Here is a 17,534-nt window from a genome sequence, read left to right on the forward strand (position 1 = left end):
GATTCATAGTGATCATGAATCTCTTAAATATTTGAAAAGCCAAAACAAACTTAACAAGAGGCATGCTAAGTGGGTGGAATTCCTTGAGCAATTTCCTTATGTGATCAAGCATAAGCAAGACAAAAATAATGTTGTGGCCGATGCACTTTCTAGACGATATGCCTTGATAAATCTTTTGGGTTCTCAATTTCTTGGCTTTGATCACATTAAGGATCTTTATCATGATGACTTTGATTTTTCTCTTATCTATCAAGAGTGTATCAAAGGAGGACACAAAGATTTTTTTATACAAGATGGTTTTCTTTTTAAAGGAAAACGTCTTTGTGTTCCCCAAAGCTTCATTAGATTATCTCTTGTTAGAGAAGCACATGAGGGAGGATTAATGGGTCATTTTGGGGTTGCAAAAACTTTGGATGTGTTGCATGAACATTTCTTTTTGCCTTATATGCATAAACATGTTCATAGTTTGTGTGAAAAATGCATAGTTTGCCGTAAAGCTAAATCTAGATTGCATCCCCATGGTTTATATACTCCTCTTCCTATCCCTTCAATGCCTTGGGTTGACATTTCTATGGATTTCATCTTAGGATTACCCAAGACATCAAAGGGAAAGGATTCCATTTTTGTGGTAGTGGATCGTTTTTCAAAGATGGCTCACTTTATTCCTTGTCACAAAGTGGATGATGTATGTCATATTGCAAACCTCTTCTTTCAAGAAGTGGTTCGTTTACATGGGATTACTAGAACTATTGTGTCCGATAGAGATTCCAAGTTCTTGAGTCACTTTTGGAAGACCTTGTGGGGAAAGCCTGGTTCTAAACTTTTATTTTCTACCACTTGTCACCCTCAAACCGATGGTCAAACCGAAGTGGTAAATAGAACTTTGGGACAAATGTTGAGATGCTTTATTTCCGGGAATCCTAGAGTTTGGGAGAATTTACTACCACATGTTGAATTTGCTTATAATCGTGTAGTAAATTCTACCACCTCACATTGTCCTTTTGAGGTTGTCTATGGGTTTAATCCCTTAACACCTCTTGATCTTCTTCCTATTCCCATACTTGTACCGCCCTGGTGGTCGGGTGTGATGACGTGGCATCCTGCTACAGTATAGGCGTGTTGACAAGGCGCCAGGTTGGCAGAAGGGAAGGTAGTCGCCAGTTGTTATATTGGCGTGTTCCGATTTCCAGCTACCAGAATCGGCGATCGCCAGGTTAAAGATGAAGTCGCCAGATGTAGATTCAGGCGACCTAGTCATTGGAGATCGCCAGAGCAAGCACATCGCCGAAGATGAAGGAGAAGCAGATTATGAAAGCGGCCGGCGAGACCACAGGGAAGGAGTATGAAGGCCCCTAACTCGCCAGTTCCAGTAGAGATCGCACTCCCAAGTTAGCTATGCACTGGGCAGTACCATGCATAGGTAACTTAGCCAAAATGAGAGTAGAAGCAGCGCCAAGTCAGGGAGCCTCCAGATGATGGCACGTGTACGGTTGGATGCGAGCCACGTGTCCAAGTCTGTAACTGCCAGGAGAGAGAAAACCACCAGGTATATAAGAGTTCTTAACGAACTTTCTGAGGTACGCACGTTCAGTTCATACACTTTACGCTTGCGAGTTAGAGCTGACTGTGAGAGAGGATTTGCACGGTTCTTGTTCTCTTAGTATTTGGTGATACCGTCACTGACTTGAGCGTTAGAGTGCGATCGGCCGCAGCGGCGCCGTACTGTTTCTTTGCAGGTTCTTGAGGTAGATCCCGAAGAGGAACGGAGGTGAGAAGCGGTGCGCACGTCGATCCCTTGACGAGGCAGTTCCCAGCGTTCTGGTCAACAAGCAGGATCAATACTTGATGATGTTTTGTGCAAAGATGGGGATGAAAAGGCTTTTTTTGTGAAAAATTTGCATAAAGACCTCAAGTTGCAAATTGAGAAGAAGGTTGGCAAGTATGCTGAACTTGCCAATAAAAGGAGAAAAGCATTGTTATTTGATGAAGGTGATTGGGTTTGGCTTCACTTGAGGAAAGATCGTTTTCCTACTCAAAGGAAGTCCAAACTAATGCCTCGTGGTGATGGACCTTTCCAAGTCCTAAAGAGGATTAATAACAATGCTTATGAGTTAGATATGCCTGATACATACATTGGTAGTCATACATTTAATATCAGTGATCTAACTCCTTTTTCTGTAGGTCTCCAGAATTCGTGGTCGAATTCTCTCCAACTCGGGGAGTATGATGGAGATCAAGATCAAGAAGAGATCAAGGACAAGAGGAGGTAGAGGTCGAAGTTGAAGAAGCTCAAGAAGTCATTAACCTACCTCAAAGGCTTACAAGGAGCAAGTTTAAGGAATTAGGAAGTAGTGGTAAATTGTTTTCTCTTTTTATAGTGTCTTTTGTATAAAAAGTAGAATGTTTAAATACATAGTTTTTAGGAAGGTGCTTAGAGGGAAACATCAGACACCTCTTTTGTAAAGCATCTTTAGGCTTTAGTTTAGAATTTTCTAGAAGGTGACTCTTCATGAGTCACTATAGGCGTTAGCTTAGGAGACTTTTGGGTAACTTGTGGTACAAGCTTTGTAGCATCATGACCGGCCCTTGCTCCTATAAAAGGAGGGCTTGGGTCCTTCTAAATTTAGAATTGATATTTGAAGTAACAAAACTCTCCCAAATTGGTGATTGAGTGTAGTGAGAACTTGTCATCTCCTCTTCCTAGTCTCATCTTGAGAGCCTTGGTTCCCTCAAGTGGCGGCAATTCACACTTATCTTGGAGCATTCATACTTCAAGTGGCGTGTTCATCAACCAAGTTCTTCAACCACATAAGTCTTCTCTCTTTTCCATCTATTCCTTTCATCTCCATGTCCATACGAATTCCTAAACATGTCTTATGTCCTTTCTATTCGGTGTTTTAGCTTAGTTTCATGTTTTAATCGGTTCATCTTCCTTCTTCCTTGCTTTTGTTCGGTGCATTTCATTTGTGAAGCATTTTAATCGGTTCATTTCATTTTGTAAACAATTTAATCGCTTCATTTGCATTCTTCCACCTTTTAATCGGTTCAATTGACAAGAAATGGGACTTCCATATGAGTTTTGGTGTTGGGCGCAAGTTTTGGTGAGTTCTTGAAACATAGAACATTGATCCATTTCTATAAAAGTGCCTATTCAATCTCCAACTCAAGTTAATTCCATAAAATGTCAAAGAATCATCTATATCTTGTTATTGGAATCATATCATAAAGGTTCTAAGTTGGTCAATTGTAAATGGATTTTCAAAAAAAAAGATGGTAGTTTAAGAATCGATCAACCAAGATTGGTGAGGGTATTTGCTTGATGTTTTACACAGAGAGAAGGAATTGATTACAACGATGCGTTCTCTCTTGTGGTAAAAGACGGATCCATAAGGATGTTGTTAGCCATGGTTGTTGAGTTTAACCTTGAACTAGAACAGATGAACGTTAAGACTGTTTTCCTTTATGGAGACTTGGACGAAATCATCTACATGAAGCAACCAAAAGAATTTGAGATAGAGGGTGAGAAAGATTATGTTTGTAAGTTGAACAGATCTTTGTATGGTCAAAACAATCTCCAAGGCAATGGAACAAAAAATTTGATGAGTTCATTACTAGAATTGGTTTTGAACGTAGTAAGTATGACACTTGCGTCTACTTCAAGTTCTTAGAAGACAATTTGTTCATTATATTTTTGTTGTATGTAGATCATATTCTGATAGCAAGCAATATTAAACATGAGGTGATAAAAGTTAAATATGAACTGAATAATGAGTTTGGGATGAAGGACTTAGGGGCAGCTAAAAAGATATTGGGGATTAAGATCTCTAGACAAAGAGAGTTAAAGCGTCTAAATCTGTCTCATGAGACCTATCACAGAAAAACCAATGACAAGTTTGACATGAAAAACTTGAAACCTATTTCTACACCGCTTGCTTCGCATTACAAGTTGAGTGATGAACAATCTTTTAACACGGTCGAGGAACAATTATATATGGATGGTATTTCATATGCAAGAAAAAATTTCGTGCGAGAAAAAATTTCTTGTGGATCTGTGAAGGTGGCGAAGGTCTCAATAGGTCACAATCCATCTGACATGATCACAAAGGTAGTGCTTGACATCAAGTTTTTTCATTGTTTGAATCTAATTCAGTTGATGGGTGATTAAGTTTGTAATTGACTTAGAAAATTTTCAGTGTTTTATCACTTAAGAGATTTATACTGAACCAAGGTGAAGATTTGTGAGTTTAGTTAAAAATCTAAGTTTAAAGTTCCTAGATCATCTAGATGTTCCATTTGTTCTAGTGGTTCAAGATCGTTTGATGGGTATCATCGTCTGTGCAGAACTTTTGGTTTGGTTCATCTGTTTGTTTTATTTAATTTCCTTCTAACTCATGGTGTTTTAATCCCAATCGTTATACACGTGGTTGGTTTTTATGAGAAACACATAGTGAAAAGTTGTAAGACAATTATTTTCTTTCTTGTACTTAGGAACGTGAACTTGACAATTATCTATAATGTAAGAGTCGACAGTGCTATTATGAAGTTTAGAGAAAAACTTTATTGTAATCTCTAAGAATACTCATAGTGAAACTCTATTCGTGGATATATACTTGATTAATAGTCGAACCACATCATTTTATGTTATTTTTTGTACTCTTGTTCTTTCTTATTTTACTTTTTCATTCATCATTTTTATTCACGGTTTATGCATTTTCGTTTATATTAACTTGATAAAACGATCCATTAAATTTTGTTTATGGTCAACAATTAAGAAATGTGTCCATTATAGTTCTATTTAATTTGGCTGAAAACATAATTTAGACTACAATTTCTTATTTTTATTCATTATGAGTTTTATTTTACCATTTTGTTATGTTTGATTTTGTAGTATCCATGTACAATAGCCTACTTAAAAGGTTTATATAATATAAGAGATTCCCGAACATTTGTTTATAATAGAACATTTTTTAATTATATCATAAAATTTAATTTTTTTATTCAATTTTTATTTATTTTATTTTATTAAGTGTCTAAAATATTATTTATTTTCGCTTAAGTATCTTATCTTTGATTCTATTTTGAATAGGAATATGACTCTTATTACTATCTTTTCTATTTCCAACATTTATGGTCAAGTCTTGTGTTGCAACTGCGCTAAGCTTGTGCAACGCGTCACATGATGCCTCACTAGTAACCCTAATTCCACTAAAGGAAATATCCTCTTGGGAGAGGGAGTTGACCTAGATACAACTTATATAAAGGGTGGTAAGAACCCTAAAAAAGGTACGTCATTTCTAAGACTGAAACTGCTCTACATACTTTACTGTTTCTTAGCCTAGTACTGACTTCATCGTCGGAGTGCAATCAACAGGGAGAGCCCTCTCTGTTTCAACACAACCACTCTCAACCACCCAAGGAGAGAGCTGAAACCACTAGGAAATAGGAAGAGCCACCATCTGCCTTCGAAGTCAACGACGACTAAGTCAACCGGTGAGAACATTTGGCGTCTACCATGAGACCCAATAAAACTAGGTCTCATTCACAATTGTGTTAAGAGCCATCTAGCAACATGAGGAACACGAGGCAAGGATCAGTCGCACCAGAAGGAGGGGACAACGTCACCATGAAACAACTCATGGAGACCATACGTGCCCTTCAACAGGCAGTAGTGGTGTCCAGAGTCGATCAGGACCGATTCCAGGTCGATCTGGCCGCGTCGCAGGAAAACAATGACGAGTTGCACAGGACATATGAGGAATTGCGGAGAGATTTGCAATGCACAGGTGAGCACACAACTGGTGAGCGAACCCCGCACTAGTGCAAAAAGAAGAAAAGGATACGCTTTATTTAGTGCGGCTTTTGCGCTACCCGCTTTCGTAAAAAACGCGGTGGCATTTTTGAAATTATTTTGATTTACGAATGCGGTTATTTGAATAGCCACATTCGTAAATCAAAGAATTTTGATTTACGAATGCGGTTATTTGTATAACCGCACTTGTAAATCAAAGCGCTTGATTTACGAATGCGGTTATTTGAATAACCGCATTCGTAAATCCTTTTTTACCCTAAATTTTGAAGCGCGTCACACACAATTTCAAACTTTATTTCTCGTCTTTGCCTTCGTTTCGCGTTCGCACTTTGAGTTCGTCTCCTTCTACTGCATCTGCATTCCATTTGTGCAATGTAAGTTTCTTGAACTCTCTTTCTTCCTCTTCATCTTCACAAATATATGCATAAATGTTTTTCGTTTTTCTTATATATGTTTTTTTCCTTGCATTGGTGGTCTCGAAGCACTGTTTCGTTGGCTGACATTCGTTTTTCTTACATTGTTTGGTTTCTCGCATTGCTCAGTACTCTTTCATTGTCTTCGTGGTTTCTTGTGGATTTTTTGGTTTGCTCCGTTGCTGCTTCCCTGTCCGCCGTCGCTTCTGCTGCCACCACCGTTGTTGGCGCTCCCGTGACTCTTCATCAACGTTGGCTTCACACAAGATTGATGATCTTTTAAAATTTTTAATTTTTATTTTAATGATTTGGCATATACAAGTGCGGTTAAAGCAAATAACCGCACTTGTAAATGGTATTTATAAATGCGGCTATATAGCCGCATTTATATTTCTTGATTTACAAGTGCGTGTTGATCAAATGCGGCTATAAAGCCGCATTTATAAATTCGAAATAGCCGCATTTGTTTTATGTTTCTGCACTAGTGCCGCCTGTACCAATTAGGGCTCGCCCCATGCCGTTCTCATAACCAATCATGGACACTGTGATACTAGCCAACTTCATAGGTCTGAAGTTCGCCTTCACGGGTGTAGAGGATTCAGAAGCCCACATCACGGCTTTCCACACCCAGATGATGGTTTTAGGAGGCACCGACGCCATGCACTATAAGCTGTTTATGAGTACGTTCTCAGGTACAGCGTTGGACTGGTTCGTCAGTCTCCCTAATGGACACATCACCTCTTTCGACCAGTTCTCAACGTTATTCAGAGAACAATTCATCGTCAACCAGGCTCCCCCTCCTATCTATTACGATCTCTTTTATGTGAAGCAGTATCAGGGAGAGCTTTTGAAGGATTTCTTGAACAGGTTCGGGGCATTGGTGGTGAAGCTACACACCGAAGACGAAAACATGACGGTACACGCCTTCAAACGAGGGGTGTTGCTAGGATTTTTCAGTGATTCACGGATAAGGTGCCGACAAAAAAGTTCAGTGAGATCCGACACAAAGCTGTCGCCCACATCATTGCAGAAGAAGAGGTCACAGAGAAGCGCGGAAGCATCGACCCAGTCTGACCTCGGGGAACTGGTCACCCTCAGCCCCTGAGGGTACATGAGGCCACGACAAAAAAGAAAGCATCGGGAAAACAACCGCCATATGAAGGAAAGAAGCCTCAAACCAGGGCACGTGCGAGGGAGAACGCCCCCACGAGACACAATTTTTGGATGGACCTCAAAGAGTTGATAGCCATCCCTAACGTGGCAGACAGACTGAAGTCTCCACCGAAGACTAACAAGAGGCTAGGGCCCAGCAAGGATACTTGGTGCGAGTTCCTCCAAGCCTTTTGCCACGACCTGCGCAACTGTTTGGCGTTGGGATTCAAGTTAGATGAACTGGTAAAGAAAGGTTTCTTAAAGGAATACCTACAAGAACCGCAGGGGGGCCCGACGTCAGCAGCCCCAGCAGGAGATCAGGGGCATGAGGTGCCAATCCATGGAGAGATCAGCACCATCACAGGAGGATTCTCAAGAGGAGGGTGCACTGCCTCCCAGCGCAAGAAATATGCCAGAGGAGTGATGACAGTAGAAGCACAGAAGTCAGACAAAACACCCGAGCCCGACCTCGTCTTTACCAAGACCGACTTATAGGATGTGGTCCCACATGATAATGACCTAGTAGTGATCTCAGTGGTGACGCCAGAAAGGTACATCTCATCTTTGCCAACTAGGGAAGGTCGACCGACGTGATGTTCTGGTCAACCTTCAACAAACTACAGCTGTCTCTTGACCAGCTGAGGCCTTACGATGAATGTCTGTATGGTTTTGCGGGAGACCAGGTAGAAGTGCGGGGGCACATAGAGTTGAGGACAACCTTCACTGACGGCACGACTTCCCGCACTGCAAACATCAGGTACCTTGTTGTTAATGCTCCCTTAGCCCATAACATACTTTTGGGCAGGCCTGCTTTGAACAGAATTGGAGCAGTAGCCTCTTCAGGGCACATGAAGATGAAGTTGCCTTCCCTTGAAGGAGTAGTGATCACCATGAAGTCTGATCAAAAGGAGGTCAAAAGGTGCTACGAGAACAACCTCAAAACAAAGAGAGGAGTGTGCACAATCACCACCCAACCTCCAAGGGAAGAAGGGATCACCCATGTCGAGATCGCCTGAGAGAGATGACCCAAGCCCGCAGAAGAAGTGCTGGAGAGGGAGATTGGGGGCAAGAAGTTCAAGCTTGGCAAGTTCTTAGGCCAAGAAACATAAGACCAGATTGTAGAGGTCATAACACGACACATGGATGCCTTCGCATGGTCTGCCTCAGACATGCCTGACATTGACCCCGATTTCTTGTGTCATCACCTCACCATGAACCCACAGGTCCGACCTGTTCACCAGAGAAGGAGAAAGTTCAATGATGATAAGTGTCAGGTCATCAGGAAAGAGATCCAGAAGCTGTTGAGTGTTGGCCACATCAGGGAGATTCAATACCCAGAGTGGCTAACGAACGTAATGTTGGTCAAGAAGGCCAGTGGGAAGTGGAGGATGTGCGTGGACTTCACAGATCTCATCAAAGTCTGCCTGAAGGACTCCTACCCGCTGCCCAGAATTGACGCCTTGGTAGATAGTGCCTCAGGATGTAGACTTCTTAGCTTCCTGGATGCTTTCTCTGGAAACAACCAAATCCGAATGCATCCCAGGGACGAATGAAAGATAGTGTTCATGACAGAGCTCTCATCTTACTGTTACAAAGTAATGCCTTTTGGGCTCAAGAATGCAAGGGCAACCTACCAGAGGTTGATGGACAGAGTGCTCCCGCCCATGATAGGGTGAAATGTCCAAGCATATGTGGACGATATGGTGGTCACCTCCCAGGTGAAGGATCAACAGATCGCTGATTTGGAAGAGCTATTTACCACGATAGCCAAGTACATGTTGAAGTTGAACCCTGAAAAGTGTGTGTTTGAGGTAGAGGCAGGCAAGTTCCTAGGGTTCCTACTCACTGAGCGTGGGATAGAGGCAAACCCTGAGAAATGCGCTGCCATCATAGCGATGCGCAACCCGATCTCAATAAAGGAGGTGCAGCAGTTGACAGGGCGGATGGCCGCTTTGTCCAGATTCGTGTCAGCTGGAGGAGATAAGAGACATCCCTATTTCTAGTGCTAAAGAGAAATAGTAGGTTCGTATGGACCAAGGAGTGTGAGGATTCATTCCTCAAGTTGAAGGAATACCTAGCTAGCCCACCAATATTGTGTAAGCCACAACTAGGTAGCCCGCTTCACTTGTACTTCGCATTTACAGATCGGGCAATCAATCCGGTCCTCGTTCAGGAGCAGAATCAGGCACAGAAGCCAATATATTTTGTGAACAAAGTTTTGCAAGGGCCTGAGGTGAGATACCAGGCCATAGAGAAGGCAACCCTAGCAGTAGTATTTTTGGCATGAAGACTTCGCCACTACTTCCAGAGCTTCACTATAATCGTGATGATGGACCTGCCCATTCACAAGATCTTACAGAAACCCAATGTGGCAGGACAGATGGTGCATTGGGCAGTGGAGCTCTCAGAGTTCGATGTGCAGTACGAACCCAAATGACCTATCAAAGGCGAGGTTTATGTTGACTTAGTAGTAGAGCTCTCCTCGACAACCACACACCAAGAGGAAGAAGATTTTAGATGGGTCCTCTCCGCAAATGGATCCTCAAACCAACAGGTTAGCGAGGTTGGCGTTATCCTGGAAGGACCAAATAGGCTATTGATCGAGCAGGCCCTGCGGTTTGCTTTCAAGGCCAGTAACAACCAGGCGGAGTATGAGGCTCTAATAGCTAGAATACTGCTAGCCACAGAGATGGGTGCGAAGAGTTTGTTGGCGAAGAGTGACTCCCTGTTAGTAACGGGGCAGGTTACGGGGGAGTACCAGGCCAAAGACCCCTAGATGGCCGCATACCTATAGTATGTCCAGATTTTAAAGGAGACTTTTGCGGTGTTTGAGTTAGTACATGTCCCTAGAGAACAGAATGCCCGAGCTGACTTGCTAGAAAAACTTGCCAGTTTAGGAAAGGGGGGCAGACAGAGGACAGTCATACAAGAGACCCTGAGGACACCTCGAACCACCACAAGCAGCACAGTAGAAGTCCAGCAAGAAGTCCAGCAAATAAGCACATAAGAAGGTGTTAATAGGAGTCACCGGTCGTTGACTTAAGAAACACTGAAAACGCCCAGAATAAGTACGTACGCATTATAAAGGGAAAAGTCAATGCATGTTTGCCTAGTTGAAGGAGGCGAAACCTGGATGACACCCTACCGATGCTACTTGGCTGATGGGATACTCCCGCTGGAACCCACAAAGGCCAGGGTAGTCAAGAAAAATTCGAGCAAATACACCCTAATCGACGGGGATTTGTTCAGACATGGGTATACTCACCCCATTTTGATATGTGTAAGTGGTGAGCAGTGCACACGCATTATAGCATAGCTTCACAAGGGGATATGCGGGAGTCACATCGGTGGCTGAGCTCTCTCATCAAAGGTCATTCGCACAGGATACTACTGGCCAACCATGAGGGAAGACTGCACAAGGTATGGACAACGGTGCAAACAGTGCCAACAACATGCTGATTGGCACAAGGTGCCCCCAGAAGAGGTAAGATCGATTCATAGCCCATGGTCGTTCCATACCTGGGGGATCGACATTTTGGGGTCATTCCCTTTAGCGGTGCGATAGATGAAGTACCTTGTGATTGCCATTGAGTACTTTACAAATTCGATAGAGGCTGAGCTAGTTGCACAAATCACAACCCACAAGGTCCAGCACGTTGTGTGAAAAAACATTGTACGCCATTTTGGAGTCCCAAAACGTTTGGAGTCCGATAATGGCACCCAATTTGCAAGCCAACAATTGGGCAAGTTGTGCACAGAGCTTGGAATAAAGCAGGTGTTCGCATCAGTCGAACACCCCTAGAAAAACGGGTAGGTCCAGTCTGCCAACCGAGTTCTGCTCAGAGGTCTGAAGAGAAGGCTGGAGAAAGCCAAGGGGACCTAGGCAGAAGAGGTTCGTAGAATTGTGTAGGCTTACCACACCACTCCCCAGTCCACTACCAAAGAGACGCCGTTTAGCTTGGTGTATGGTTCACCACGTTTTTAGAACTTTGTGGCTGAAGAATCCAACGAAGAAAGAAAGGTGAACCTAGACCTACTGGACGAAGTTAGGAAGGAGGCTTGCATCAAGGGTGAAGCCTTGAAGATAAAGGTGGAGTACGAGTACAACACCAAGTTGAGACCTCGGCAGTTCCAGGTCGCCGACTTGGTGATGCGGAAAGCCAACCCTTACTAGCTAGAGAACAAGTTATCTCCCAAGTGGACTGGTCCATTCTGTATGACAGAGGCGCTTAAGAATGGACCGTACAAGCTCGAGACCCTAGAAGGTGGGATGATTCCTCGAATTTGGAACGGAGCAAATTTAAAGTTTTATTTCAGTTAATTATTTCATTGTACACAGTTTAGGGGACACTCTTTTTCCCTTATTAGGGTTTTTTAACAAGGTCACCCAATAAAGTTTCAGTTAAAAGATATATCTTTGCAAATGTGTTGTACAGTGAAGTAAGCGAACCTCTCCCTTGGGTTAGAAACACAAAGACTGGGAACAATACGATTCTTAGTGAGCCTCCCTCTTGCGTTGGAATGCCAAGGTCGAGACAGAATGGTTCCCAGATAAAATCCTCCCTTGCCTCTATACGACAAGGACGAGGTCAGTAAGCAAACCTCTCCCTTGGGCTAGAAACACCAAGACTGGGAACAAGACGGTTCTTAGTGAGCCTCCCTCTTGCGTGGGAATGCCAAAGTCGAGGTACAGAAATCGATATACTTTGTAAGCAAAGTACTGCAAGGGCCGGAGGTGAGGTACCAAGCCCTAGAGAAGGCAGCCCTGGTCGTGGTGTTCTCGGCTAGGAGGCTTTGTCATTACTTCCAGAGTTTCACAGTGGTGGTGATGACGGACTTACCTATCCGAAAGGTGCTGCAGAAGTCGAACGTAGCAGGAAGGATGGTGCGTTGGGCGGTGGAACTTTCGGAGTTCGATGTCCAGTATGAGCCCCGAGGCCCCATCAAAGGCCAGGTATTTGCGGACTTTGTGGTAGAGCTCTCCTCTGTGGACGCACAACAAGAGGAGGAAGCTATCTTCATATGGGTGCTCTCTGTGGATGGGTCCTCCAATTAGCAAGGGAGTGGAGTTGGCGTGATCTTGGAAGGACCAAACGGGTTGTTGATTGAACAGGCCCTAAGGTTCGCTTTCAAGGCCAACAACAACCAGGCAGAGTATGAAGCCCTCATAGTCGGGATGCTCTTAGCTAAAGAGATGGGAGCGCGGAGCTTATTGGCAAAGAGCGATTCCCTTTTAGTCACAGGTCAGGTGACCGAGGAGTATCAAGCCAAAGATCCGCAGATGGTCGCATACTTGGGGTACATCCAGATTCTAAAGGGATCGTTCGCAGTGTTTGAGCTGGTGCACGTCCCGAGGGAGCAGAATGCCCGAGCTGACTTGCTAGCCAAGCTTGCCAGTTCGAGCAAGGGGGAAGGCAGAGGACGGTCATACAGGAAACCCTCAAGGCACTGCGAACTTTTATTTCTGATAACATGGCAGGCGTTCATCAGGCCAGTGCTGCTAGAGAAGGGGCAAGGAGTCATCGGTCGATGGCTCGGGAGACGTTGAGAATGCCCAGTGTAAGCGCTTACCCGGTTTTGGAGGGGGAGTCAATGCAGATATGCACCGTTGAGGAAGGGGACACATGGATGACACACTATAGGCGCTATCTGGCCGATGGGATACTTCCGTTGGAGTCCGCGGAAGCCAAGAAGATAAAGAGGAACTCCGCCAAATACACCCTCGTCGACGGGGAGTTGTTCAGGCATGGGTTCACCCATCTGATTTTGGTGTGTATGAGCGGAGACCGATGTACACGAATAATGGCAGAACTCCACGAGGGGATTTGTGGTAGCCATGTGGGAGGGCGGTCCTTGGTGTCGAAGGTCGTCCGTGCAGGTTATTATTGGCCGACAATTGCACGAGGCATGCCCAACGGTGTAAACAGTGTCAATAGCACACCGACTGACACAAGACGCCGCCAGAAGAGCTAAGGTCGATTTACAGCCCGTGGCCGTTTCACACGTGGGGAATCGACATTCTGGGCCCTTTCCTTTGGCGGTAAGGCAGATGAAGTACCTTGTAGTGGCCATAGAGTACTTCACGAAGTGGATAGAGGCTAAGCCAGTAGCGCAAATCACAGCTCATAAGATCCAACACTTCGTATGGAAGAATATAGTGTGTCGTTTTGGCGTGCCGAGGCATTTAGTTTCCGACAATGGCACATAGTTTGCAAGCCAACAACTGGGCAAGCTATGCGCAGAGGTGGGGATAAAACAGATGTTCACATCGGTTGAACACCCCCAAACAAATGAGCAGGTTGAGTCTGCCAACAGAGTTCTACTCAGGGGTCTGAAGAAGGCTAAAGGAACCTAGGCAGAAAAGGTTCCTAGGATAGTGTGGACCTACCACACCACGACTCAGTCCACCACCAGAGAGACACCGTTCAACTTGGTGTACGGGTCTGACACAATGATTCCGATAGAGATTCAGGAGAGCTCGTCACGTTTTCAGAGTTTCGTGGCTGAGGAGTCTAACAAGGAGAGAAAGGTGAATTTGGATCTGCTGGATGAGGTCAGGGAGGAGGCGAGGATCAAAGCTGAAGATTTAAAGAGAAGGGTGGAGCACAAGCACAGTTCCAAGCTAAGGCCTAGATAGTTCTAGGTCGTTGACCTGGTAATGCGAACAAGTTATCCCCACCCATATCAGTTAGAGAACAAGCTATCCCCCAAATGTACTGGCCCTTTTAGGGTGATAGGTTTAAGACTTTGGAGGGAGGCGCAATTCCTCGTACATGGAATGCGGCTAATCTCAAGTTTTATTTTAGTTGAACTCTAGCATTGTACACAGTTTAAGGGGACGCTCTTTTTCCCTTTTTAAGGGTATTTTAACGAGGTCACCCAATAAAATTATGATTGAAGTATACATATTCTCAAATTTTTTGTACAATGCAGGGGCGAACCTGTCGCCTTGGTGTTTAGACACCTCGAGAGGGAGTGATAGCTTCCGCTTAGGACGCCTCCCCCTCGAGCGTGAGCGCCAAGTGCGAACAGCAGGGTTCGGTCAGTGACGAGCCTGTCGCCTTGGTGTTTAGACACCTCGAGAGGGAGTGGCAGCTTCCGCTTAGGACGCCTCCCCCTCGAGCGTGGGCGCCAAGTGCGAACAACAGGGTTCGACCAGTGACGAACCTGTCGCTTTGGTGTTTAGACACCTCGAGAGGGAGTGGCTTCGCTTAGGATGCCTTCCCCTCGAGCGTGGACGCCAAGTGCGAACAACAGGGTTCGACCAGTGATGAACCTGTCGTCTTGGTGTTTAGACACCTCGAGAGGGAGTGGCAGCTTTCGCTTAGGACGCCTGCCCCTCGAGCGTGGGCGCCAAGTGCGAACAACAGGGTTCAACCAGCAATGAACCTGTCGTTTTAGTGTTTAGACACCTCGAAAGGGAGTGGCAGCTTCCGCTTAGGACGCCTTCCCCTCGAGGGTGGACGCCAAGTGCGAACAGCAAGGTTCGGCCAGTTAAGTCCTCCTTTGCCTTTGAGCAAAGACGAGGTCGGTGACGCGTCTTGTGGCTAGAGACCTTGAGAGGGAGGGGCAGTTCCCACGTAGGACGCCCCCTCCCAAACGCGAACGCCAAGGCTCAGCGAAAGGATTCCCAATTAAGTCCTCTACTGCCTTGGGGGCGAAGATGAGACCGGTTGGTGGATCCTCCCTAATCGCAAAGTATGGGTAAGTATCAGCAAAGGAGTTTCCCTTGTCTAAGCAAAAGTTAAGGCAAGACTAGTTGAAGGTTCACTCATGCTCACATCCATCACGGGTTGCTAAGCAGTTAAGACAGAGGGCGAGAAAGCGTGCTACCTAGAGTTCGAAGTTTTAAAGTTTGTCAAGGACTTAAAGGTGTTAGCATCATAACGTTGTTGGTAAGAGCGTCAAGTCAAAGACGCAGTTATTGGCAAACAAAGATAAATAAAGCAAGTAAAGAAAGGTGCGAGTTATATTAAATAAATGTTTCGGAGGACATAGTTTCAAAGCCAAAGTTACACAAGTTCCTTTTGAGGGCGCCTTGGCACGATCTGCCTATCCACAATGTGGTTCGACGTTGCGAAGGAGGAGACATCTATCTCGAGATGCTTGCAAGTAACCCGAGCGAGAGCGTCCTCGAACCCTACTGCATAGGCATTGGTGGCATCGTCAATGAGCTCCGCTTTGGCTTTCCCGAAGGCTTCAGCTTGAGTGGTCAGTTCTGCCTTGACCCTCTCAAGGGCTTCAGTTTGTGCGGTAAGCTCAACCTCTACTTTCCCGAGCTGCACCTCCCGATCCGTGGCCCACTCTTCAAGTTTGACCATCCTAGCTTTGTTGGCCATGGTTTCCTCCTCAAGTTCCACCACCTGGGTACGTAGTGGCACAACCTTGGCCAATAGAGTGGTGTACTCTTGGCCCTTGTCGAAGAGCTTCTTGTTGGCCTCCAGCTCAGCCTGGTGAAGGGCGTTTACTTCCTGATGTAGCGCAGTCTCACGGTTGGAGAAAACCTAAGCCTGTTGGGCCAGTTGCTCCTTCGCCAGAGCCAGTTCTTCAGCCAAAGCCATCTGCTCCTTTGCTTTTGACTCCACCTCGTGGAAAAAGGCGTCAAATTGGGAAAGGAATTCTCCAAGGCTGAGAGCCAAGCTCTCCCGCACAGCCTTTCCGCTTGAGCTTCCCATGGCCCCTCTCTGGTAGCCCTTGAGGATTTGTTGAAGGACCAGGGGAAGTTCAGGAGCAGGGGCTAGTTCAAGTACGCTCTCACCGCCACCCTCGAGTGCAAGGAGGCCTTGGGAGGATGAGGCGCTCGGTGGAGCAGAAAGCGCTGAGGCACTTACGTCAGCAACAACATCTTGACGAAGGGCCAAGACCTCAGCAAGTCTTGCTTGCTTCTCCTCGTTCAGCACCATGCCTGCATTAAAACAAAAGGGGATGAGAATTTGGCAAGGTTACCAAGAGGCAGGAAGTTAGCACATGCATAAGTATGAGATAACATACAAGCAAGGTAGTAAAGAGATAAAGGGGGGTCAGAAGCAAGGCTCTATACCAATGTAGCCCGCGAGACTAGATGGGTTGTACTCATGCTTGATGAGCTCGACTGTGCTGAAGACCACCCCAAGGCTAGCCAGCACTTGGCACACCTCGCGATCAGCAGAGGATAACTCATCAAGGGTCTTGGCTTTTTTAAGGGTTAACTTCCCCACCCAATACAGAGGAAACCCGTCCAACAGGGTGCTGTCGTGCCCAGAGCAGCACACCTTGAAGAATTTCCTTTTGAAACCCTTGTAAGATTGTTGAAATAAGGTGAGGATGACTCTCCCTGTCACCCTGCTGAAGCTCACCCAGAGGTTCTTCCCAGGGTTCTTGGCTTCGAAATAATGAAGGAAGACGTCCACAGATGGTGGATGGCCGAAATGGTTGCAAAGGATGGAGAAAGCCCTCACAAAGGCCCAACTATTGGGATGCAGCTGGGCAGGGGCAACGTTCACTTCAGTGAGCAGCTCCCTCTCGAAGCTAGTGAAGGGGAGGTGCTGCCTAATGCGTTTGAAAACAGTTTGGTAGAAGAAGAAGAAAGACTCTCCATCATTGGCACGGTTGTCCGTGCACACGGGTTCACCCTCTGCACAGGGACGAACTGAGACGTACGCGTCACTCTCTCTCCCAAACGCCCTACCCAGGAACTCGAGCTCGCTATGCAGGTGTGCCCTCCAATCCGCAATCGATGTAAGGGTGGAGGTTTCAGCGAGGAGTTCATCGGATACCCCAGGGTACATTTCTCTGTAGTTGACATTGGGTGGAGGGTTGGAGGTAGTCTTCGTTCGTGCCATGATGAAGGAAGCTAAAAAAGCAAGGAGAGAAGAAGGTAAGGGTCCAGCAAGGGGGGCTACGGTGTAAAAAGGAAGAAAAACCCTACGCTCGCAGAAAACCCAGAAAAACAGAGGAACGAAGAGTAAATGCAGAGGAAAACCTAAACGTGGAAGTTTAAACAAGCCCAAGCAGTTATCAATGCGCGAAATCAGAAATAAAGAGCAATCAATGGAGAAAAATCATACCTTTGATTGTTGATGAGCGAAAGTTTGGGTTTTTGCGAAGGTAGGAAACCAGAGTGTTCGAAGAAGAAGATGAAAAGTGCAATAGAAGTTACAAATGATGGAACAGTGCATGAA

General features: G+C 45.4%; 1 protein-coding gene across 1 annotated transcript; it reads left to right on the forward strand.

Moving 5' to 3' along the window:
* Positions 1 to 12,202: 12,202 nt before the first annotated feature.
* Positions 12,203 to 14,011, forward strand: LOC137833981 (uncharacterized). Its single transcript, XM_068642050.1, has 4 exons — positions 12,203 to 12,328; positions 12,431 to 12,770; positions 12,854 to 13,252; positions 13,839 to 14,011. The coding sequence occupies exons 1-4, from the start codon at positions 12,203 to 12,205 to the stop codon at positions 14,009 to 14,011; spliced, it is 1,038 nt and encodes a 345-aa protein (XP_068498151.1).
* The last annotated feature ends 3,523 nt before the right edge of the window (positions 14,012 to 17,534 follow it).

The sequence above is a fragment of the Phaseolus vulgaris genome, chromosome 5 (assembly GCF_000499845.2).
Source record: "Phaseolus vulgaris cultivar G19833 chromosome 5, P. vulgaris v2.0, whole genome shotgun sequence".
In the NCBI taxonomy this organism is placed as follows: Eukaryota; Viridiplantae; Streptophyta; class Magnoliopsida; order Fabales; family Fabaceae; genus Phaseolus; species Phaseolus vulgaris.